Source organism: Apodemus sylvaticus, chromosome 9, assembly GCF_947179515.1.
Source record: "Apodemus sylvaticus chromosome 9, mApoSyl1.1, whole genome shotgun sequence".
NCBI classification, from domain to species: Eukaryota; Metazoa; Chordata; class Mammalia; order Rodentia; family Muridae; genus Apodemus; species Apodemus sylvaticus.
In genome coordinates, this window is record NC_067480.1 from 46,683,273 (window position 1) to 46,704,264 (window position 20,992).

General features: G+C 38.8%; 1 protein-coding gene across 5 annotated transcripts in view; it reads right to left on the reverse strand.

The window, feature by feature from the left end:
* Unc80 (unc-80 homolog, NALCN channel complex subunit) overlaps positions 1–20,992 on the reverse strand; it is a 181,223-nt gene that overhangs the window by 118,174 nt on the left and 42,057 nt on the right. For 3 of the 5 annotated variants that reach the window (XM_052193540.1, XM_052193539.1, XM_052193536.1), the window contains exons 15-22: positions 18,185–18,332; positions 12,581–12,729; positions 12,058–12,224; positions 11,475–11,573; positions 6,948–7,162; positions 5,848–5,954; positions 4,648–4,744; positions 1,236–1,408 (exon numbers count right to left, since the gene is read on the reverse strand). In XM_052193540.1, the coding sequence (XP_052049500.1) occupies positions 1,236–1,408; positions 4,648–4,744; positions 5,848–5,954; positions 6,948–7,162; positions 11,475–11,573; positions 12,058–12,224; positions 12,581–12,729; positions 18,185–18,332 (1,155 nt within the window). The remainder of the gene's footprint in view (positions 1–1,235; positions 1,409–4,647; positions 4,745–5,847; positions 5,955–6,947; positions 7,163–11,474; positions 11,574–12,057; positions 12,225–12,580; positions 12,730–18,184; positions 18,333–20,992) is intronic. The other 2 variants (XM_052193538.1, XM_052193537.1) reach the window with 1 other exon arrangement.

Sequence of the window (20,992 nt, forward strand, 5' to 3'; positions counted from 1 at the left end):
TAGTATGAATTTACTATGCATTCCCACAATAAGAAATATCTTTAAAGAATAAGATGCTTTTTGCATTATTAAGAAAGCACTTGCAAGTTACTTTATTATAGGAGACTATACACATATATTTTCAATGTGTCCTGATGCTAATTTTGATTTATTTAAATAATTGTTTGACAGAGAAAGCATATGGTGTTTCTATAATAGCCCTGTATGGAATAGAAGATTCTGCTCTGATCCCAGTTTTAGCACCAATTAGCATATGACCTTGATCAAAGTCAACTAAGCTGTCAGAGCTTTTGAAATTCTTAAAGTGACTTCACATAATTTATATTAAGAAGAATAAGCATAACAGAGTACAAAATATAGGTTCTCCAAAGACAGAAGCCAAGCCTGCACTCCAATATACCCCTTGCTGGCTTTCAATCATTGGGCTGTAAGTTAGTCTTCCTGGTTCCAGGAGTTTCCTGTGGAAATACACTAGGCATGCTACAGATGTAAATCATCTGCCTTGGGCTGTGGCACCCACTGAGAAGAGTGAGGCATTAATGACTACACACAGAAAGCCTAAGTGCTGCACCTTCATAGTTGTTAGAACCATTCCTGGCACAGAGGAAGACCTCAGTGGAGAGCTGTTCTTTAGTCATTACATGCTAGTGACACACAGATTTAGCCTAAATACTTGGGGAGGCAGAGGCAGACAGATTTCTGATTCTGAGCCCAGTTTGGTCTATACAGTGAATTCAAGGCTAGTCAGAGATAGTTAGTGAGACTCTCTTTCAAAAACAAACAACTCCAAGAACTAATACATGGAAATATAAGACTACTATACTGAGTGTTAATACATTACAAGCATTGTCCACAGGCTTTCTATTCAGAATCTCATTTAATCCTTGCACCAGACCAGAAAGGAAGGTTCACTATTAGTATTGATCTTCATTTTTACGGTTGTTGAGCTAATAAATTATTGGGTCAAGTTTTCAGCTCAGGCATCCAGAAGTTGTAATGTACTTTCATGTAGTAATAATTATACTGTTACACATGATACCTCCCAGTGATTATATATTAAGATTTTCCCTCTTTTATTTACTTCTCTTACCTTACCATCTTTCCTCCCCCTTTGACAATGAATTCTGATAAAACTAAACATATACGAACCTATCGTTAGGTTTGGACTAGGGTTTCATGCTTTCCTCTGTTGCCAGCATGAATGTGACTAAGGATGAGAGAACTTTGTAACTTACTAGATCCAAGGCAGCTGCTAGGATGGATGCATCAGGAATTGTCCCTGGCTCACAGCAGTTCAACAGGAATTGGAAACGTTTCATGCCTTGGCGGATTGCTCCCAGATTCACCACATTTTTGCTTTTTCCACCATCTTGGTTGGGAGAAAGGTGTTCATCGAAACTGTGGCAGCCTGTGGGGGTTGTGTCATTGAGAAAGGGAGAGAGTGAAAAGGATCATAAAGATGTTTCAAAGACATACCAGCATGTTTCCTGTAGTGTCAGCCTGAAAACTCTTTCATGTTCCTTCCCCTTCGCTGCACTAAGATATTTGCTATGAACATATTTGACTTGAATGTAGGTGACATTTGACATGTAAAAATTCAAGATTTTCATAAAAACCTTCAATGTAGGTTCAACATTTATGAATGCATCTCTAAGATGGTGAAGGAGATGTCCATATTTTAAATAAGTCTGAGTAAGTGGTTATATTATGGACTTTTAGTTGAAGAAGAGAGTATAAGGAAGTCATTGGAAATGACAACAACCCAAAGATAGTTTCAAGTCTCTCATGAAAGAGAATGTTCTACAAATGAGAAAGTACAGTGCTTTTGTCAATTAGAGCTCTATAATGAAATACAACAGGCTATCCCACTTTTTTTTTTAGTGAGAAACTTTTTACATACATTTTCAGCTTTGTCACAATTTTTTTTGTCTTCTTATTTATCAGTAATTTTCTTTGGCTTTATTTTTATCAGAATATTCTTTTTTATTAGATAGTTGCTTTATTTACATTTCAAAAGGTATCCCCTTTCCATGTTACCCTTCCATAGACCCCCTATGCCATCCTCCCTCCCCCTGCTCATCCGTCCCCCCACCCCCAATTTCCTGACTTTCATTCCCCTATTCTGGGGGAATTGAGCCTTCACAAGGACCTCTCCTCTCATTGATGTCCAACAAGGGCATCCTCTGCTACATATGCATCTGCAGCCATGGGTTCCTCCATGTATACTCTTTGGTTGGTGGTTTAGTCCCTGGGAGCTCTGGGGGTACTGGTTGGTATATGTTATTGTTCTTCCTGCAAACCTCTTCAGCTCCTTGGTTACTTTCTCTAGCTGCTCCATTGGGGACCCTATGCTTATTCTGTTGGTTGGTTATGAGCCATGGGTGTTTTGATCCACTTTCCAATAAGGATCAAAGTATCCACACTTTGGTCTTCCTTCTTCTTAAGTTTCATGTGGTCTGTGAGCTTCATGTGAGTTGTGTCATGGGTGATCTGAGCTTTTGGGCTAATATCCACTTATCTAGGCTAGCCTACGTTTAAACAACAAATATCTGCCCCTCATAGCTGTATGGCTGTGATTGGGTTCAAGTACAGTTGATTCTTCCAGGTTTGATTATAGCCTTAAGTGGCCTTTTCTTATACTAGCATACAGTTATCTCATCTTTCATTTCTATAAGCGTACTAATATCCACTCATGGTGGTGGTACCATCATGATATCATCTAAACCTAATCACCTTCTTAAAGCTCCATTTCCAAATGTTACCACATTGTGAGCTAGAACTTCAAAACATGACCTTTGGGCAGATGCAAACATTCAATGCCTAGCATATGGAAATCCATAGGCTATGGAAAACATTTATTAAGAAGGCACATTTCCCACCCAACACTCCTGGTTTATGTTGCAGGTGCATCAAATTAACACTCCAGTGGGTAGAGAAAACTAGGATATGTTTCCATATGTAAATATGTTTCCAGCACCATCCAGGTGACAATGAGCTAGCATGGCACATACCTTAGGACACATATTAGCTTTATTTTCAAGAGAAAAAATTTCAGAAACACTGTCATTGTGCAGCTGATGTTTTTGAATACTAGAGATTGTCTCTGAAATTCTATAGGAAATGGACAGAGTGGGAACAGACTGGTGAATCTGCCAAAGACCAGGGTTGCCAAGGAAAGCCTTGAGGGGTTTGCCTGCTTCTTATTCAGTACTGAGGATCAAATCTAAATCTTCAGTCTAGTAGACAAGTATCCTACAATAGACGAAAACTCCCAGCCGAGGAGGGCACTTGAAATCTTAGACTAAAACTACAGGTCTGTGCTGAATTGCAAAAGAGACAGTTAAGTGGATAGGATGATGTTTATGATGTAAGAAAGCGTAAGAAACACTGTGCCTTCATGAAGAATGTATCAACATGAATTAGGTGACACATATTTTTCATATAATCACAAAGAGATTAAGAAGATCACTTTTGATAAAGTTTTATAATGCATTTGTAATGAGATGTGGAAATATTCATGGATTATTAGAAAATTAATGGCATGGTTTGTTGAAAAGCTATGCCCACACATGATTAATTCAACATACTCAACTAGAACAACATCAGAGCTTGCAGCTTTATCTTTTTCCTGTTCAGTAATAACATGATAAACTTGGATAGAAGTAGGAAAATATGTATCAATTCAGTTGGATCATCACAGTCCAGTTATGAAGAAAAGCTTTCTAGAATTCAAATTGGTTTTGAGTCTGTCCTTTAAATCTTTTCCAGATAAGTGATCTAACTGCATTCTATATAATAAAATAATAAACCTTATAAAACTCAGTAGTGATTACACCAAAGCATATCATGACATCCTTTGATAGGAAGGAAGATGAACTAGCAAAAGCTGACCAATTCAAACCAGCTATGTGATGGGGGCACTGATAAAATAATTTTAATTCCTGTTCATACACTTGCTATATCCACAGCTTAGTGATTGAACACATGGGGAGAAGGATCAGGAAGTGGTAGAGCTACAGAAGTTTCCACAGAATGAGATCTAAAGAAATCAAAGATATTTACTCAACATAGATCAAAAGACAGAACAGGAAGTAAATAAGAGGGGTGATGGCACTATGTGTAGCTATGTGTGTGTGGCTACAGATGTTATCACAAGGACAAATCATCAAGTTTATGGGCAAATGTATTTTCAGATTACAAGGAAAGATTTGCTAACAATTAAAGCTGCCTAGCTCTGGAACAAATTGCTTTGTAAAGTTGCACACTCCCCCTCAGCAGAGGGAGGGTGACCACCTGTCAACCATGCGCTGAACAGAACTCTGAAGCTGAAGTGGTGGGTGGATAGGAGGTCCTGTGACTCACAGATTCTAACAAGAAAAGACTCTTTCTTTTTCTCTGCACACTCAGTACCCACCAGGGGGTGAGAATCACAGTAAGGTTTCTGTAAATGTCTCTTCAACCAAAGTGATAATAAAGAGGCTATAGATAGCAGTGAAAGACACATTTAAAGAACAATGGGAAAAACAATACAAATAGAAAATTACCATTAAAAAAAAAGACATTTTCAGAAAAAGAAATGGACCAGGTAGTTTAAGTAACTACAAAGAAGAAAAGGTCAGTGGGATCCTTAGGCTATTTGATTTTTACCAAGACGCTTGAAGAAATTCTCCTCCTCTTCTCGTCCATTCTCCATTCCACTCCCTGGTCCACCTTCTGAGAGCTTGACAGCGCTGGTGAACTTGACCTGAGGGGAAAGGAAAGCTATCAGCTGTTCAGCATCCAATCATTGGGTTATGCTAGCCCCTGGTTTGAAAACTATGTTGTTTAGAATGTGAAAGTGACTTTGTCTGGCTTACATGTCAAGTAATGTAATACATCCCCATGGCCCCAAAAAGATGGCACTATAACTGCAGGTGCAAGGAACACCAGGTAAGAGATCAGAAGCTGAATGTGAAAATAATTTAGTGCACAACACAGACACGTGTGGTGTTTATTCTGATCAAGCCCAAAGGGAGAGTCATACTCATCCTTAGTGAACACAACCACAATTGAAAAATCAGACCAAAGAGGGAATAAAATGAGCAGACTATGTTAAATTTACAAATCAATTTATAGCATATAAATATTCTCCCTCCCTCTCACCCTTCTTCCTTTCTTTACTCCCCACTCCCATCCCTCTTTCCCTCCCTCCCTCCTTCACCCTCCCTCTCTCTTTACTCTCCTAGAATCGAATGTAGTAGCTGACATGGGCTAGGCAAGTGCTCGGTCACTGAGCTATAACCCTAGCCTTCTTGTTAACTTGCTGTATTGATTCAGAAACTCCCTAAACTGACCAGGCTAGTCAGGTCACACTCATTGTATAACCCAGGTTGGGCCTGAACGTAGGACTCTGCCACTAAGCTCCCCAAGGCACCACCAGGACTGGCTCCATGTCTCTTTTGAAGCAGTGACATTTTTTCATGATCCCAACTTTAGGTCAACCCAATAGGATGTAAATAACAGCATATAAAGGAAGCAAGGAGGCAGGTAGACCCCAATAAATGATGTTTTCATAAAAAAGAATGCACTTAAGAATTCCAATTGTATTTCCTTAATGTCTGTCACCTGCTATATCCTTCATATGTATATATAGTTGAGGGTATAGATATTTCCTGTGTCTTCCATTATGTTCATTTTTATGATGGCTTACTAGGTAAACATTTTACTTTCCATTGCTTGTCTAATTTTTGAAGTTACTCAACTCCAACCCTTCCTTTTTAACCCTTCCTATGTGCTCACTGTTCTTCAGTCCCAATAGATCTTAATCAGTGACCCCGATATTCACTTTATGAGCAATGTCCTGTTTACCTTGGAGCTTTGCCTGATGAAAGACAGGCGATCCACAGAGCTAATGTCCAGGAGGTCCTCTACACCATCTGCCAGGCCAGAGAGGGAGGACCGCTTCAGCCAATTTCCTAGTTAATGATATTTTGAAAAATTGAGCATTTGCTCTTAAATGAATGAAACAGAAATGCCAGCATGTCCTGAACCAGAAATGAAAATTACATGGCTCCAATATAAATAGAAGCAAAAACAAGTTGTTTTCACTATGTGTGTTTTGCATCAAGATGTTCAGTGTTGAACTATAAAATTACATTAGCACATAAGTGTAAGACAAATAGACCTTATTCTCTCTGCTGCAGGAAGCCATAATCCATCCACCTATGCTAGACAAGTTTTCTATCTCTCTTGAAAACCTATGCATTTTATCTCCTAAACAGTTCTCAAGTCTGTATGTTTTTCTGTTTATATTTCATACACAATCTAAATGTTCATTTGTTTATGCCTGTGCCACTGGCCAGCTTTCAGTCTGATTCTCTTGTTGATTATACTCCCTTCAATGCAATGGCTTATACATGGAATTATTCTGTTCTCCCTGACACAACGGTACACAAGAGCCATGGGAAATGGCCACCCTGACTTGTGAATGGTCTGGCTTGATGACCATTCACAATGTTCTGTCTCAATGAGTCAGCCAGTTCCCCACTTAACTGGTTCTGTTCAGTTCCCCCAAGCCTAGTATCTTTGCACATCACCCATGGCCTGCTTTCTTTTTTTCTTCTGTATATTTAGCAGATTTTAATATCTATTCTCCCCAGACCTTTGAATAGGTCAGGCTTCATTCTAGTTAGCAACTGTACATACTTTTGTGATTATCTGCTTTAGTGGTAGTGGTTTCTACTCAAATGCAGCAAAGCCAAGAGCTTTATTTCACACACAGCAGAGGCATGCAGCTGCCATTTGGGAACTATCTGCATTAGTAGAATAGAAAAGGAACTAGCAGTCAACTAGGTCTCCCAGCTTGAATGCGTCTCTTCCCAGCCCCCTCCCATGTCATGTTCTGCCCCAATCACTCATTGATTCAATGACATGATAATAAGAGAATCCATAAATAAAAACAGACATACTTTTACCTATGGGGAGTTTCAACTTCTTTCGCAGGGAGATTCTGCGGGATCGTGAGCGGGCACGCCGGTCGGAGGTGTTCCCTGAATGGGCTGTGGTACATTCTGAGGTGTCCTGCTCGGACTGGCTGCTGGTGTCGCTCGCTGCACTTTGGGATTTGAACATCTTGCGCCAGAAATCTTTCCGTCCCAGGTTGCCCCCTTGCATTGGTTCATCACTGCAGAGAAGACGAGTATAGGGTCAAGCGACATTGAACAGCTCAGTGTCCTCTCAACTCCCAGCTATGTATCTAGAATAATCTTTGAGGGGATGAGTACAATAAGGGTGGGAGCCTGAGTGGGAAGAGGGAGAGACCAAGACGGTTGACTCTGTGCTCTGCCTGGAAATAGCCCTGTCTCAGCAGCCAAGTAGAGGTAGTCATTCTTTCAACTTTAATAAAAAAATAAACAAATAAACAAAACGACTAGATATTATTGCAGATGTCCACCGGCAGTATAAGTCTTAATAGTAGGAGCACTTAAAATGCGAGTAAATATTGAACTTTTTAAGAAGTTCCCTGGTTCTTGTGAAATGTCCCACCTCTCCCGCAACACATGACACCCAATAAACTCTCAGTTAATACATGAGAGAATGAAATTTCATTGCCATGCCCAGGGAATATATCATCCTACCAGTCAATTAAGATGAAAAGTTGAGAAGTTTAAAAGTTGAAATGTAGACTGACTCAAAAAGAAATGTCAGAAAACCAGAAAGATTTTCAATGAGAAAAAGTGACTAATAATATACAGGAGTTAATATAAAAATAATAGAAACAACAACAACAAAAAAAATATAATTGGCTAAAAGTTCCCATTTTTCACTCACTAAATTAGTAGAAATTAAGGTGGTTAAATGGAGAAAGCAGTGCCCCACCATACTATCATTGTCAAAATAAAATATTTTGGTATTAATGTAACATTTATGTTCTATGCAACAAGATACATTTCTAGAAGTCAATATCAAACTCCTACACTGAGAAATTCAATTTCTAAGAAGTAATATCAAGGAAAAGATGGATAGATGAGGTTGTACTCTAAGACTGAAAAGGTATGAGTGGCTAGTGTTGAACAGTGGATATAATTTTAATGTCTAAATCTGGGAAGACAGCTGAATACACTATGGGACTTCCATATGGTGAGAGGTTCTTGAGTCTATCTTTGCCTCCAAAGGCACAATGATGCCTCACTTATAAAGCACAATTCTCCCATGACAGCCCTATAGACTGAATTCCTTCCTAAGTCAGGTTTCAAGATGACTGTGACAAGCCAGTGCTATTAGAGGCCAAATTCAAAGCCTTTAGCTTGTCTCTACTCTGATACTCTCAAAATAAAAATGATTTAGTTGTAAAAAAATCTTATTTCCAAAGGAGGTTGACATGGGCACTATTTAGGACTCATTGTAATAATCCTTGAAAGTCACACATATGATCACTACATGTTCAGAAATGTAGCATAAACCACAAATAATTTGCAGAGGTTATCTTTAGCAGGAATATTTTTTTTTCGGCTTCCCTCATATAGTCTTCTGCTTTTTCCATATTTGCCATCTTAAACAGCATGTATTTCTCTTGCAGTTTGGGGAAAAAAAACTGTGCTAGAAGATGTTCTAGCTATGTAATGACTTTTATCTATATGTTATTGTGTAACTTTTACTTAAGACTTTATGGTAGAGTACTGAATTAAGCCAATATTTTATGATATTGTATAATATAATCAAGAGATAAGAATATTCAGATTTTATCTCTCAAATGTCATCAAAGTACTAAATAGTTTATGCTCTTACTTTTTAAAAAAATGTACTTATTTTTCTTCTCTCATATATTACATCCTTATCACAGTTCCTCTCCTCTCCTCTCCTCTCCTCTCCTCTCCTCTCTTCTCCTTGTCTTCTCTTCACCTCCCCTCTTCCCTGAGATCCACTACTCCTCTGTTTCCCTCCTGTATGTCTGCCAGGGATATCAACCAAACATGGCATAACAAGTTACAATAAGACAAGGAACATACCCTCATGTCAGGGCTGGATGGGGCAACATGGTAGAAGGAAAAGAGTCCCAAGGGCAAGCAAAAGAGTCAAAGACAGTCCCCACTCTTGTTGTGAGGAGTCCCATAAGCACAGTAAGCTACATGACCATAATATATATACAGAAGACCTAGGTCAGACCTATACAGACCCTCTGATTATTGCTTCAGTTTCTATGAGTTCTTATGAGCTCTTTTTCTAAACCATTGGCTTGCAACCATCCTAATGCTATGGCCATTTAATACAGTTCTTCATGTTGTCATGACCCCTACCAAAAATTATTTCATTGCTACTTCATAAGTGTAATTTTGGTACTGTAAGAAATTGTAATGTAAATATCTGATATTCAGGTTATCAGATATATGACCCCAGAGGTTGAGGACTGCTGTCCTAACTATGTTATTTTGCTTATGAAGAGGTGTATATTTACACTGGATTTCTGGAATTGACTAATCCATTACTTAGAAGGGCAGCACAGTGTGCCACACTCCTCATACTTCCAAGGAAGGAGACATACCATGGTGAGATCCTGTGAAAGTGTGGGGTGAGAGGGAAGATATTCAGGGAAGCTGTCATCTATTACCCTCCCTGAGCAACTGCTACATCATCAACAATGAGTGGCAAAAAAGGCAGGAGAGAAAGAGAAAGGAAGGTTAAATGAAGAGCTGTGACTATCAAAAGAGACTCTCACCTTTCTCTAGGCTAAACAAAGGATTCTCAGGGTACTCACTTTCTGGGCATACTTAAGTGATAGAAAATTCCATATTTGATGATCCATGGCATTATTCCAAGCAGAAATATTAATGACAAGTCAAATTAACAAAGGCATATGATAAATGTGGAGGAAACCAGTTTGTCTACAGCACATTGAAGAGAGTATTCGGAGTTCAAAAAAAAAAGATTCTCCAGAGACAGGGTTTCTTTGTGTATCCCTGCCTATCCTGGAGCTCACTCTGTAGATGAGGTTGGCTTCAAACTCAGAGATCCACCTGCCTCTGCCTCCTTAGTCCTGTGATTAAAGGTGAACGCCACCACCACCACCAGCACCCTGCATCCTTCTAATGGCTTTTAATGAGTTCTTTCATTATTTGAGCATGGAATATATTTTAGCAATTCATTTGCCCCCTTTAGAGCCAAATTTGGATTCTTGCCATGGCTCTGAGAGTTTCTTTAAAGGAAAAACTAGGGCTTAATTTTGAGTAAAGATGTTAAAATTAAAGCTTGGTGATAGTCTGACAGCTATGTCCTTTAATTATTGTTTATCGTTCATTCCTTGATTGTACATCAGTCATTTAGCCTTGAAGTATATGTATTAATTTTCTACAATGAGTGAAGTTCCCTCTTGGTGTTAGGACTTTAGAAGATACTTGTGGTTACTGGGCCCATTGACCTGACTGTCGTTATCCTTATTATTCTATTAAAAGGCACAATTTGCTAAGATTCCGGAGCACACAAGAAGTGCGTGGGCATTTGTGTTTTTGAAGAGTTTATTTGCTAAGTCCTACATTTGATAGATGCTGGCTTCTCACCTTTAATTTACTTAGTTTAATTAAAGGAAGGATGCTCTAATATCTACAATATTCTAAAGAATTGCTAAAACAATGATTTAGTATTGAATAAGGGCCTTGGGGAACAAAATTGCATACCTAAAAATGACACATGTTTGAAATATAGATCACTATAATGGTGTGTAAGTAGCTCCCCAAAGAAGAATGAAGAATGTGAGCCTCATGTGGGCCTGCACACTGTCATGTCTGTAACAATCCTCACAACCTCTGCAGGCACTAATTTGGAGATGCTCTTGAATTTTGTAAGGAAAAAAAACCCAGAGATAAACCATATCCATGGTAGTCTATACAAACACTAATCGATCCCTGTTGGCAATCTTTATAACACAATTACCCAAAAGATTCCAGCTATAAAAAATTATTTATTTTAAAGCGTTAGTTAAACTACATCAATGACACCAGTTGTACAAGAGACTTTGGAATTGATCTAGGGCCAAAGTGCTGTAGGCTAGAGCCTACATTTTAGCTAAAATTCAGCACTTTTGGAATCTACCCTAATTTTTTTCTCTTTTAGAACAGGCTAATTGAACATATTGGGAACCATCCAACCATTTTAAAATTGCGAATTTTAAGTAATAATATATATGGCACCTCATGTACACATTACTTTTCATGTATATATGTCAAATTACATGCAAGATACAGAGGTGCTGGACAGGCAAGATGAAAAATACAATTAGTGATCCTTTCTGTATGGACACAGGTGGCTATTTGGTCTCACCTGGAACAACCCGTGGTATAGAGAATGAAACTGTAAGGGCAGAGACCAATGTTTCAAGGAAGTGAAGGGCAACCATTAAAAAGCTAAACACTGAACCAAACAAACGAATAGTTTAGAAAAGAAACATTCTTTCAGTGTGAAGTATGAAATCTCCACACTAGAGACAAAACTATTCTACTTACTGTTCTGGGGTCTGTGAGGGGCGACCAGACATGAAGCTGCGGCATTCTTCAGGTGCTGATGACACCTGGCCTTTATCCACAATGCTTCCTGCCTCCGACCTATACAAATGGCACATTCCATCAGTCACAACAGAAGACACCACTGTTTGATCTTTAATATGCTCGACAACGCAAAGTCACCTGCCATTGATAACCTTTCTCATCATGAGTTTATGTCGTATAGAATTTATAGCTTGCTATTGGACTGGAGTTATTTCTCACCAATATTTTGCTATTGCAAACAGAGGCAATAGAATTAAGCAAAAATTTTAATTTAGGTGTTTCTTTTAAACCTTGTCTATAAAAACACTAATTCATCCATGTTGGCAATCTTTGTAATCCAACGGCCCCAAAGATTCCACTTATAAAAATCATTTATTTTTAAAGCTTTAGTTGAATTTCATTGGTGATACCAGTTGTATAAGATAGCTATAAAACCCATTCCTGGACTCTGTAGTATATCTCGTAACTCACAGTATGATAAAGGGTAACATTCTTCTGACAGTTAGCAAACACTAATATTCAGAGAACTTGAGCTTCCAACCTTTTACCACCCGCAGGCTTAGACTCCTGTCCATTCTCCTCCACCTTTTTCCCTGGTGCTAACTTTTCAGCGCTGTCAAGCAGGGCGCTAAGAGCCACTCTCCTGAAGACATTTCCGTGAGCTTCTTTGATAAACTGGACAAGCTGGCGGATGTCACAGTACAGTCCCTGTTTGAAGACGAGAAAAGGTTTGGGGTTAGGAAACGGTAGCTGACTCATTAGCTTTCCTGAGGAGACTAGTTAATTGCTTGGGTTCGACATTGAAGTCATGAAAAGATGGTGTTTGCTCTTCTCATCGCTTTTGTGGGAGTCTCTACCCAGCCTGTGAGCTGGAGGAGGAAGTTAAATTAATCTGTAGATAGGATGGGGGATTATGACTCCATGGTGAGTTAGGGTTGACATTGGGGGTGGAGGAAGGAGCTTGTTACTTTAAGACTTCATCTTCTCTTCTTCCAGGTCACAGTCTGAGAACTTCTCTCAGACTCCAGTCTGAGAGCTCCTGTGAGGAAGGGGAATGTTCTCACCAGATTCTCAGGGCTGTGGAGTTCATGTGTAGTTGAGGCACAGCGGGTGATGAGAGACTTGAACATGGCGCCGACGATAATGCCTTCCACATTTTGGGCTGTGGACTTGTTGTCCACTGTGGTGAAGTTATTTCCAAACCCAGCTTTGTCTGGAATGCAAAGGCATGAGTTAGAGGCCATAAGTTACACAGCTGAAAGATGCAAGGAAGCAAATGTTTGGCAGCTAGGATATCGTGAAGGTCTGCTCAAAAGAACAGACACCAGTGATTAAAGATAGCTGAAGTGTAGTAGGATCTGATGATTTTTTGAATTTCCTCAGTTTCTGTTGTAATATCTCCCTTTTCATTTCTAATTTTGTTAATTTGGATACTTTCTCTGTGCCCTTTGGTTAGTCTGGCTAAGGGTTTATCTATCTTGTTGATTTTTTCAAAGAACCAGCTCCTGGTTTTGTTGATTCTTTGTATGGTTCTCTTGGTTTCTACTTGATGGATTTCAGCCCTGAGTTTGATGATTTCCTGTCTTCTCCTCCTCCTGGGTGAATTAGCTTCTTTCTGTTCCAGGGCTTTCAGTTGTTCCGTTAATCTTCTAGTGTATGCTCTCTTGAATTTCTTTTTGGAGGCACTCAAAGCTATGAATTTTCCTCTTAGCACTGCTTTCATTGTGCTCCATAGATTTGTGTCTGTTGTGCCTTCAATTTTGTTAAATTCTAAAAAAATCTTTGATTTCTTTATTTCTTCCTTTACCAAGGTATCATTGAGTAGAGTATTGTTCAGTTTCCATGTATATATGGGCTTTCTGTTGTTTTTATTGTTATTAAATACCACTTTTAATCCATAGTGATCTGATAGGAGGCATGGAATTATTTCAATCTTATATTTGTTGAGGTCTGTCGCGTGACCAACTATATGATCGATTTTGGAGAAGGTACCATGAGGTGCTGAGAAAAAGGGATAATCTTTTGCTTTGGGATGAAAAGTTCTATATATATATATGTTAAATCCAATTGGTCCAAAAGCCTGTACTCAACACAACTGGAGAATCTGGAGGAAATGGACAATTTCTTAGACAGATATCAAATACCAAAATTAAACCAGGATCAAATAGATCATCTAAACAGACCCATTAACCCTTAAAGAAATAGAAGGGGTCATAGATAGCCTTCCGACCAAAAAAAACACAGGACCAGCTGGTTTCAGTGCAGAATTCTATCAGAGCTGCAAAGAAGACTTAACACCAACATTCTTCAAACTATTCCACCAAATAGAAACAGAAGGGACACTACCCAACTTCTTCTACGAAGCCACAATTACGCTGATACAAAAACTATACAAAGATCCAACTAAGAAAGAGAATTTCAGGCCAATTTCCCTTATGAAAATCGATGCAAAATTAATAAAATTCTTGCCCACTGAATCCAAGAACACATAAAAACGATCATCCACCAGGATCAAGTAGGCTTTATTACAGGGATGCAGGGATGGTTCAATATAAGGAAATCCATCAATGCAATCCACTACATAAACAAACTCAAAGAAAAAAAACCACATGATCATTTCATTAGATGCTGAAAAGGCATTTGACAAAATTCAGCATCCTTTCATGCTAAAAGTCTTGGAAAGGACAGGAATTCAAGGCCCATATGTAAACATAGTAAAAGCAATATACAGCAAACCGGTAGCCAATATCAAACTAAATGGAGAGAAACTTGAAGCAATCCCACTAAAAATCAGGGACTAGACAAGGCTGCCCCCTCTCTCCATATCTTTTTAATATAGTTCTTGAAGTCCTAGCTAGAGCAATTAGACAACATAAGGAGTTCAAAGGGATACAAATTGGAAAGGAAGAAGTCAAACTATCACTATTTGCACATGATATGATAGTATACTTAAGTGACCCAAAAAACTCTACTAGAGAACTCCTACAGCTAATAAACAACTTCAGCAAAGTGGCTGGTTACAAAATCAACTCAAGCCTTTATATACTCAAAGGATAAGCAGACTGAGAAAGAAATTAGGAAAATGACACCCTTCACAATAGCCACAAACAGCATAAAGTATCTTGGGGTGACCCTAACCAAACAAGTGAAAGACCTATATGACAAGAACTTCAGATCTCTGAAGAACGAAATCGAAGAAGATCTCAGAAAATGGAAAAATCTTCCATGCTCATGGATTGGCAGGATTAATATAGTTAAAATGGCCATATTGCCAAAGGCAATCTATAGATTCAGTGCAATCCCCATCAAAATCCCAATGCAGTTCTTCATAGAGCTAGAAAGAGTATTGCTCAAATTCATCTGGAATAACAAAAAACCCAGGATAGCTAAAACTATTCTCAACAGTAAAAGAACTTCAGGGGGATTCAGTATCCCAGACCTCAAACTTTACTACAGAGCAATAGTGATAAAAACTGCATGGTATTGGTACAATGTCAGGTAAGCCGATCAATAGAACAGGATTGAAGACCCAGAAATGAACCCACATACCTATGGTCATTTGATCTTCGACAAAGGAGCTGAAAGCATCCAGTGGAGAAAAGATAGTCTTTTCAACAAATGGTGCTGGTTCAACTGGAGGTCAGCATGCAGAAGAATGCGAATCAATTCATTCTTATCTCCTTGTACTAAGCTCAACTCCAAATGGATCAAGGACCTCCACATAAAACCTGACACACTGAAACTAATAGAAAAGAAACTGGGGAAGACCCTTGAGGACATGGGCACAGGGGAAAAGTTCCTGATTAGAACACCAATAGCTGATGCTCTAAGATCAAGAATTGACAAATGGGACCTCATAAAACTACAAAGTTTCTGTAAGGCAAAGGACACTGTCAAAAGGATGAAACGTCAACCAACAGATTGGGAAAGGATCCTCACCAACCCTAAAGAAGGTAGGTAGAAGAAGAAGGTAGAACCTAGAGAACCAAATAACCCTATTAAAAAGTGGGGTACCGAACTAAACAAAGATTTTTCACATGAAGAACTTCGGAGGGCCGAAAAACACCTTAAGAAATGTTCGACATCATGAATCATTAGGGAAATGCAAATCAAAACAACCCTGAGATTTCACCTCACACCAGTCAGAATGGCTAAGGTCAAAAACTCAGGAGACAGCAGGTGTTGGCGAGGATGTGGAGAAAGAGAACACTCCTACACTGCTGGTGGGATTGTAAGATGGTGCAACTACTTTGGAAATCAGTCTGGCTGCTCCTCAGAAAACTGGGCATGGAACTTCCGGAGGACCCTGCTATAACACTCCTGGGCATATACCCAGAGGATTCCCCAGCATGTAATAAGGACACATGCTCCACTATGTTCATAGCAGCCCTATTTGTAGTAGCCAGAAGCTAGAAACAACCCAGGTGTCCCTCAACAGAGGAATGGATACAAAAAAATGTGGTATATTTACACAATGGAGTACTATTCAGCCATTAGAAACAATGAATTCATGAAATTCGTAGACAAATGGATGGAGCTGGAGAACATCATACTAAGTGAGGTAACCCAGTCTCAAAAGATACAGTCTTAGTATACACTCACTGATAAATGGATTATAACCTAGAAACTTGGAATACCCAAGAATTAATCCACATATTAAATGATGTCCAAAAAGAACAGAGGAGTGGCCCCTGGTTCTGGAAAGACTCAATGCAACAGTATAGGGGAATTCCAGAACAGGGAAGTGGGAAGGAGTTGATGGAGGAACAAGGGGAGGGAAGAGGGCTTATGAGACTTGTGGGGAGTGGGGGCTTGGAGTGGGGACCCAGAAAATGGGAAATCATTTGAAATGTAAATAAAGAATAAAGCGAATAAAAAAAAAAATAGCTGAAGTGTAGAAATCCCTGGGCAGACTATAAAAGCAATCCATCTACTTCAGTCTTTGTTCTGACATGGCCTTTACAGAGGAACATTTCTATTAATTAATCTTAGAAAGGAAAAGGAGTCTATTAAATAAGGAAGGGAGAAAGGATGGGAGAGTAGAAGGGGGAGAGGGAGAAAGGGAGTGAGGGAAAAAAGGAAAAGTGAGAAAGAAAAAAGGAAAGAAGGGAAGGAGGGAGGGGGAAGAAGAAGGGAGGAAGGGAAAGACACACACACACACACACACACACACACACACACACACACACATATATGGAGAGAGAGAGAGAGAGATCAACTTATTGGTTTCTCCATTGATGAAAAATAATGTGACTTGAGCTTCCTTGGAGAGGAACTCTGGCTTTGTAGTAGAAACTATCTAGAATGTTATAAGGGCATTGTGTTGGCCAACAGCATGAGATGTGCAGCAAGGGAATAGTGGTGGGGCTCTTGCAGAAAAATTCCAGTAGGCCTTGAAGAAACAGTCCTGATAACATTTTTTTCCAGAAACTCCAGGCACATATGAAGAGGAAACACTGCCAGTTTCCTTCAGAGCAATTCCTTAACACAGAGAATGGAAAATGCTGAAGACTGAAGGCTGTGAACTGCCACAATATTTTATAGCCCTCTTTTTTCTTTTCACATATCCACAAGTCTTCCGCAGACAAGTACACATCCTATGGCTTTGCAAGAGGAATCCTTAAGCTTAAATCCAAAATTGATTTAAGAGAAAGGGAGAGAGGGAGAGGAAGGGAGATCGGGAGGGAGAGCAAGAGAGGAAGAGAAGGAGAGGAGAGACATTTATTTTTTAATCTGGATTCTCTTTCACAGATCTCAACTACAATCTGCAATTCATTGTTTTCAAATTTACCAACTGGTTAGTGTAAACTAGTTCTGATAGGGTATGTTATTCCAGGGGTTCCCCAAGGAAGCAATATTTTCTCCTACTGTGAAAACCAGATAATAAAGAATAATCAAGAGAAAACTGCTTCTACACACATAGATTTTTTTTTACTATAAATTAGTAGACTTCATTCATGTGTCTTATGAGCCTTAAATCTATAATAAGACGTTGTTGCCTTCAAAGCTCCAGTCAAAGTATGCATTTGAAACAACATGGTTTCCAGTTCCTTACTGCAATCAGCGTTTAGAAGGTCCTAAAGGTGTTCATTTTATACAAATGTGACTGGCACGTTCTAGTTTCATCCTGTAGCTTAGGCCTGCATACTTTTTTAAAGTCAGGGAACTATAAACAAGTTACTGATCTATATATTTGCCTAATTTAAACAAACTAAATCTCTAGGCATGTGTGTCAATTATGTCGCTACAATGTTCATGCTAATTACATTTTTCTTTACTAGTTTATTATGTAAAAAAAAAAAAAAACCGCCAAACACTGCTAGTGACATATTGCAGAAATTTCATACTTATTAGACTAGTAAATTTCCTAGCCTTTTGATTTCCATCTCCATTGTCATATACAGAAAGAAGGTCAAGGGAGAGACAGAGCTCCCAAAGTTCTGCTCAGCAAGATTCATTACCTTTTGAGGACATCTTGAGTCATAAGATAATCTGAAACATCTCTTGGTTTCATTCCTTATTACACATAGCCCCATACATATATGCACACATGTGTACAGGCACACAAAATCTCCTTCTAGCCCCAGGCATCGAGTATGCCAGGGAAACACTACCTGCTTGACCACACAAGTGGCTGCTCCTCCCACTCAGGGGGTGGCTTTACTTACTGTCAGTGACTGGCTCCATACAAAATCCTAGCAAAGCATGCAAGAAGTCCACTACATTATTGAGAGAGTCCTTGTTCACATAGTCCCTCATGGTTTGTCGGAACTGTGTCTTATCTAGCTTGTATAGCTTAGTGAGGCAGTTCTGGGCCTGCAATGAAGGGAGAGGAGTGAAAAAGTCACAAGCACCAGCTTAAGCTCCAGGTACCATTCATCTGAGACAAAAGACCCAGGAGGCAGGCTCCCCCACCCCCTCACTGCTGCGGGATCCTCCCCATGCTTGGGTTGGTTGTTTGAATAAGAAGTGGGCAGGAACCAACTAGCCCCCCCCCCAGGAGCTTGTATTCAGAAAGATTATTTCTGGGGGTGGGGGGTGGGAGTGGGGGACTCAACGCTAAAGTTCAGTGCTGATCTCAGAAAACTCAGTCTTTTCACCAAGGTCAAGATTTTATGATCTGAAATCATAAAAAAATATGAAAATAACCCAAGAAGTAAAATTGAAGTAGGTCAAAGTATCCGTGGTCCACTCTTAGGAAAGCTCAAAGGCTCTGGGCAACTGGAAAAATCATGTCCGTCTCACACGTCCAGGCACTTTGAAGTTAGATATGTTTAATGAAGAAAGTGCAGGCAAGAGAGTAATGAGTGGAAATCCAGCGGATGTTTACATTGTTTTTGATTAATTTATTATTAATTAATTTTTTCGAGGTAGATTTTCAATTAACCTAGTCTGGCCTTGGACTGCTTATATAGCTGAGGATGACCTTGAACTTCTAATCCTCCTGCCTCTGTCTCCTGGATGCTAGGATTACAGATATGCACAACTGTAATCATACCTTGCTAATGTGCTACTGTGTATTATTCTATAGACTTTATGGATACTAGCTAGGTAAGCACTCTATCAACTGAGTTATAGCTTCAGTAGTACGATGACCTCTTATATGGGCAAGAAGGAAAGGGTTCTTGGAACATATAAAAGGCATAAAATATTATATTCATTTATTATCTGTCTGCATTTGAATATGAAAGAAAGTATGGTATTTAAATAATATTTGGTCTCATTACACAACCCTTCTGCTCAAAATAACAGTATATTTCCTATGGTATAGTAAATAGTTTTGTCACCTTGCAAAATAAGAGGGAATAATTCCCACCATCAGAATCAACAAAGTGACAATCAGTGACAGAAGTTTTAGACAGAATAGTTTTGTGGGAACACGAGGAGGCTGTTAGCCTTCTCTAACTATTAAAGGATAAACCTCATTTGAATGATGTTTTGCTGTGAGCCACACATTTCGTACATGAAAAGGCACACTTCTGACTATTATTTGCCAATTGCCCTTTCCTTACACTGAAAAAATGAGGCAGAAAGAAGTCAAGGGTTTTACCAAGGTGATACTGTAAGTTCTATGGTAGAATCAATACCAGAAGCCAGGGTCTTGCCTACTGAGGTGTAGTTAGTTCTCCTGTGAAATACTCTCATTAACACTTTAGACACTGATGATCTTGAGAAACTATACTTAGATACCATCCACTCCTAACAAGGAGTTGAGATGCCCAAAACTGGAGATCAACTGGTATTTTGAAGAAGACTATATGAATGAAAGAGACACGTGAAAGGTCCTAAGGATGGGATGGAATGGGGGTAATGGCAGAGGTGTCTGAGCTGAGGGAAAGGGCTAAAGGACCAGGAGAGGGGGATACAACTGGGAGCGACCACTGTGAGGATGGAAAATTTTGCAGTCTGGTGTAGGCATTGAAGCCATAGCTGGGAGACTTTCCCTGAGAATTGGAATCTATTGAGGAATTTTATCTAGTAATCCTGAAAAAAAAATACTTAAGTTGTGTTACTATTTGATGTGGTCATGACCCAGGCAAAGTATTTGGATATTTGAAAGGAAAAAACAAATAATAAAAAAGGATGAAGCTTGGAATTCCCAGTGTGAGCTCTGTAGTGTGATCTGGCTGTAATCTCTCCACCTGTTGATGGGGAGATGGTTTCTCATCCTACCTGTACTCATGTCTGGTAAGATGATGCTTACAAAGCACATGGTTATCATGTGATCTGTGCTGACTTAACTATCATTCCATATGTGATTTGTAAAGATTTTCATCATAATATTTATAAGGAGAATAAAACCTAAACCTCTAAATTACAAATTACTTCAGGTTCTCTATAAAGCATACTGTAAAGGTATAGTTGCATATCTCTCCTTTGGTGACTGCAAGACTATCTACAATTCTGATAAGAGTTCAATGGGAAGTTTAATCAAATTTAAGATATTTCAAACCTTTAAAATGTTTATTCCGAGTAAACATCCTATTTTTTCAAAATATATAAAACATTAATTAATTTTTTTCAATAATTTGGGACTACTAGTAAATCACTAGATTAATAACCTAAATATTAAAGGGATTACATGTTAGAGTCCCTAGACACTTTTTATATTTTTAAGAAATCATATTAATTAACTAATTTCTTTTCAATAATTTGGGACTATTAACAAATTATTAGACTTAGGAATTATTATGGGATTTTGTGTTAGAACTATTAGGCACTTAGGGAATATAACTTTAAACATGCACACACATACCCCCCACAACCGAATTGTCTGGTCTAAAGGTGAGACATATTTTTAACTTTTCAAGTAAGACTGCATTGGAAAATTCCATGATGCAGAAACCCAGAAATATGTAGATCTTAATCTAGACATTTTCCTGGGGAAGATTCTCAAACTTGTGCATGTATTTTCTATAATGCTTACAGAAGCATTCTAGATGATCAGAAAGCATCCAAGACATCATATTGAAAAT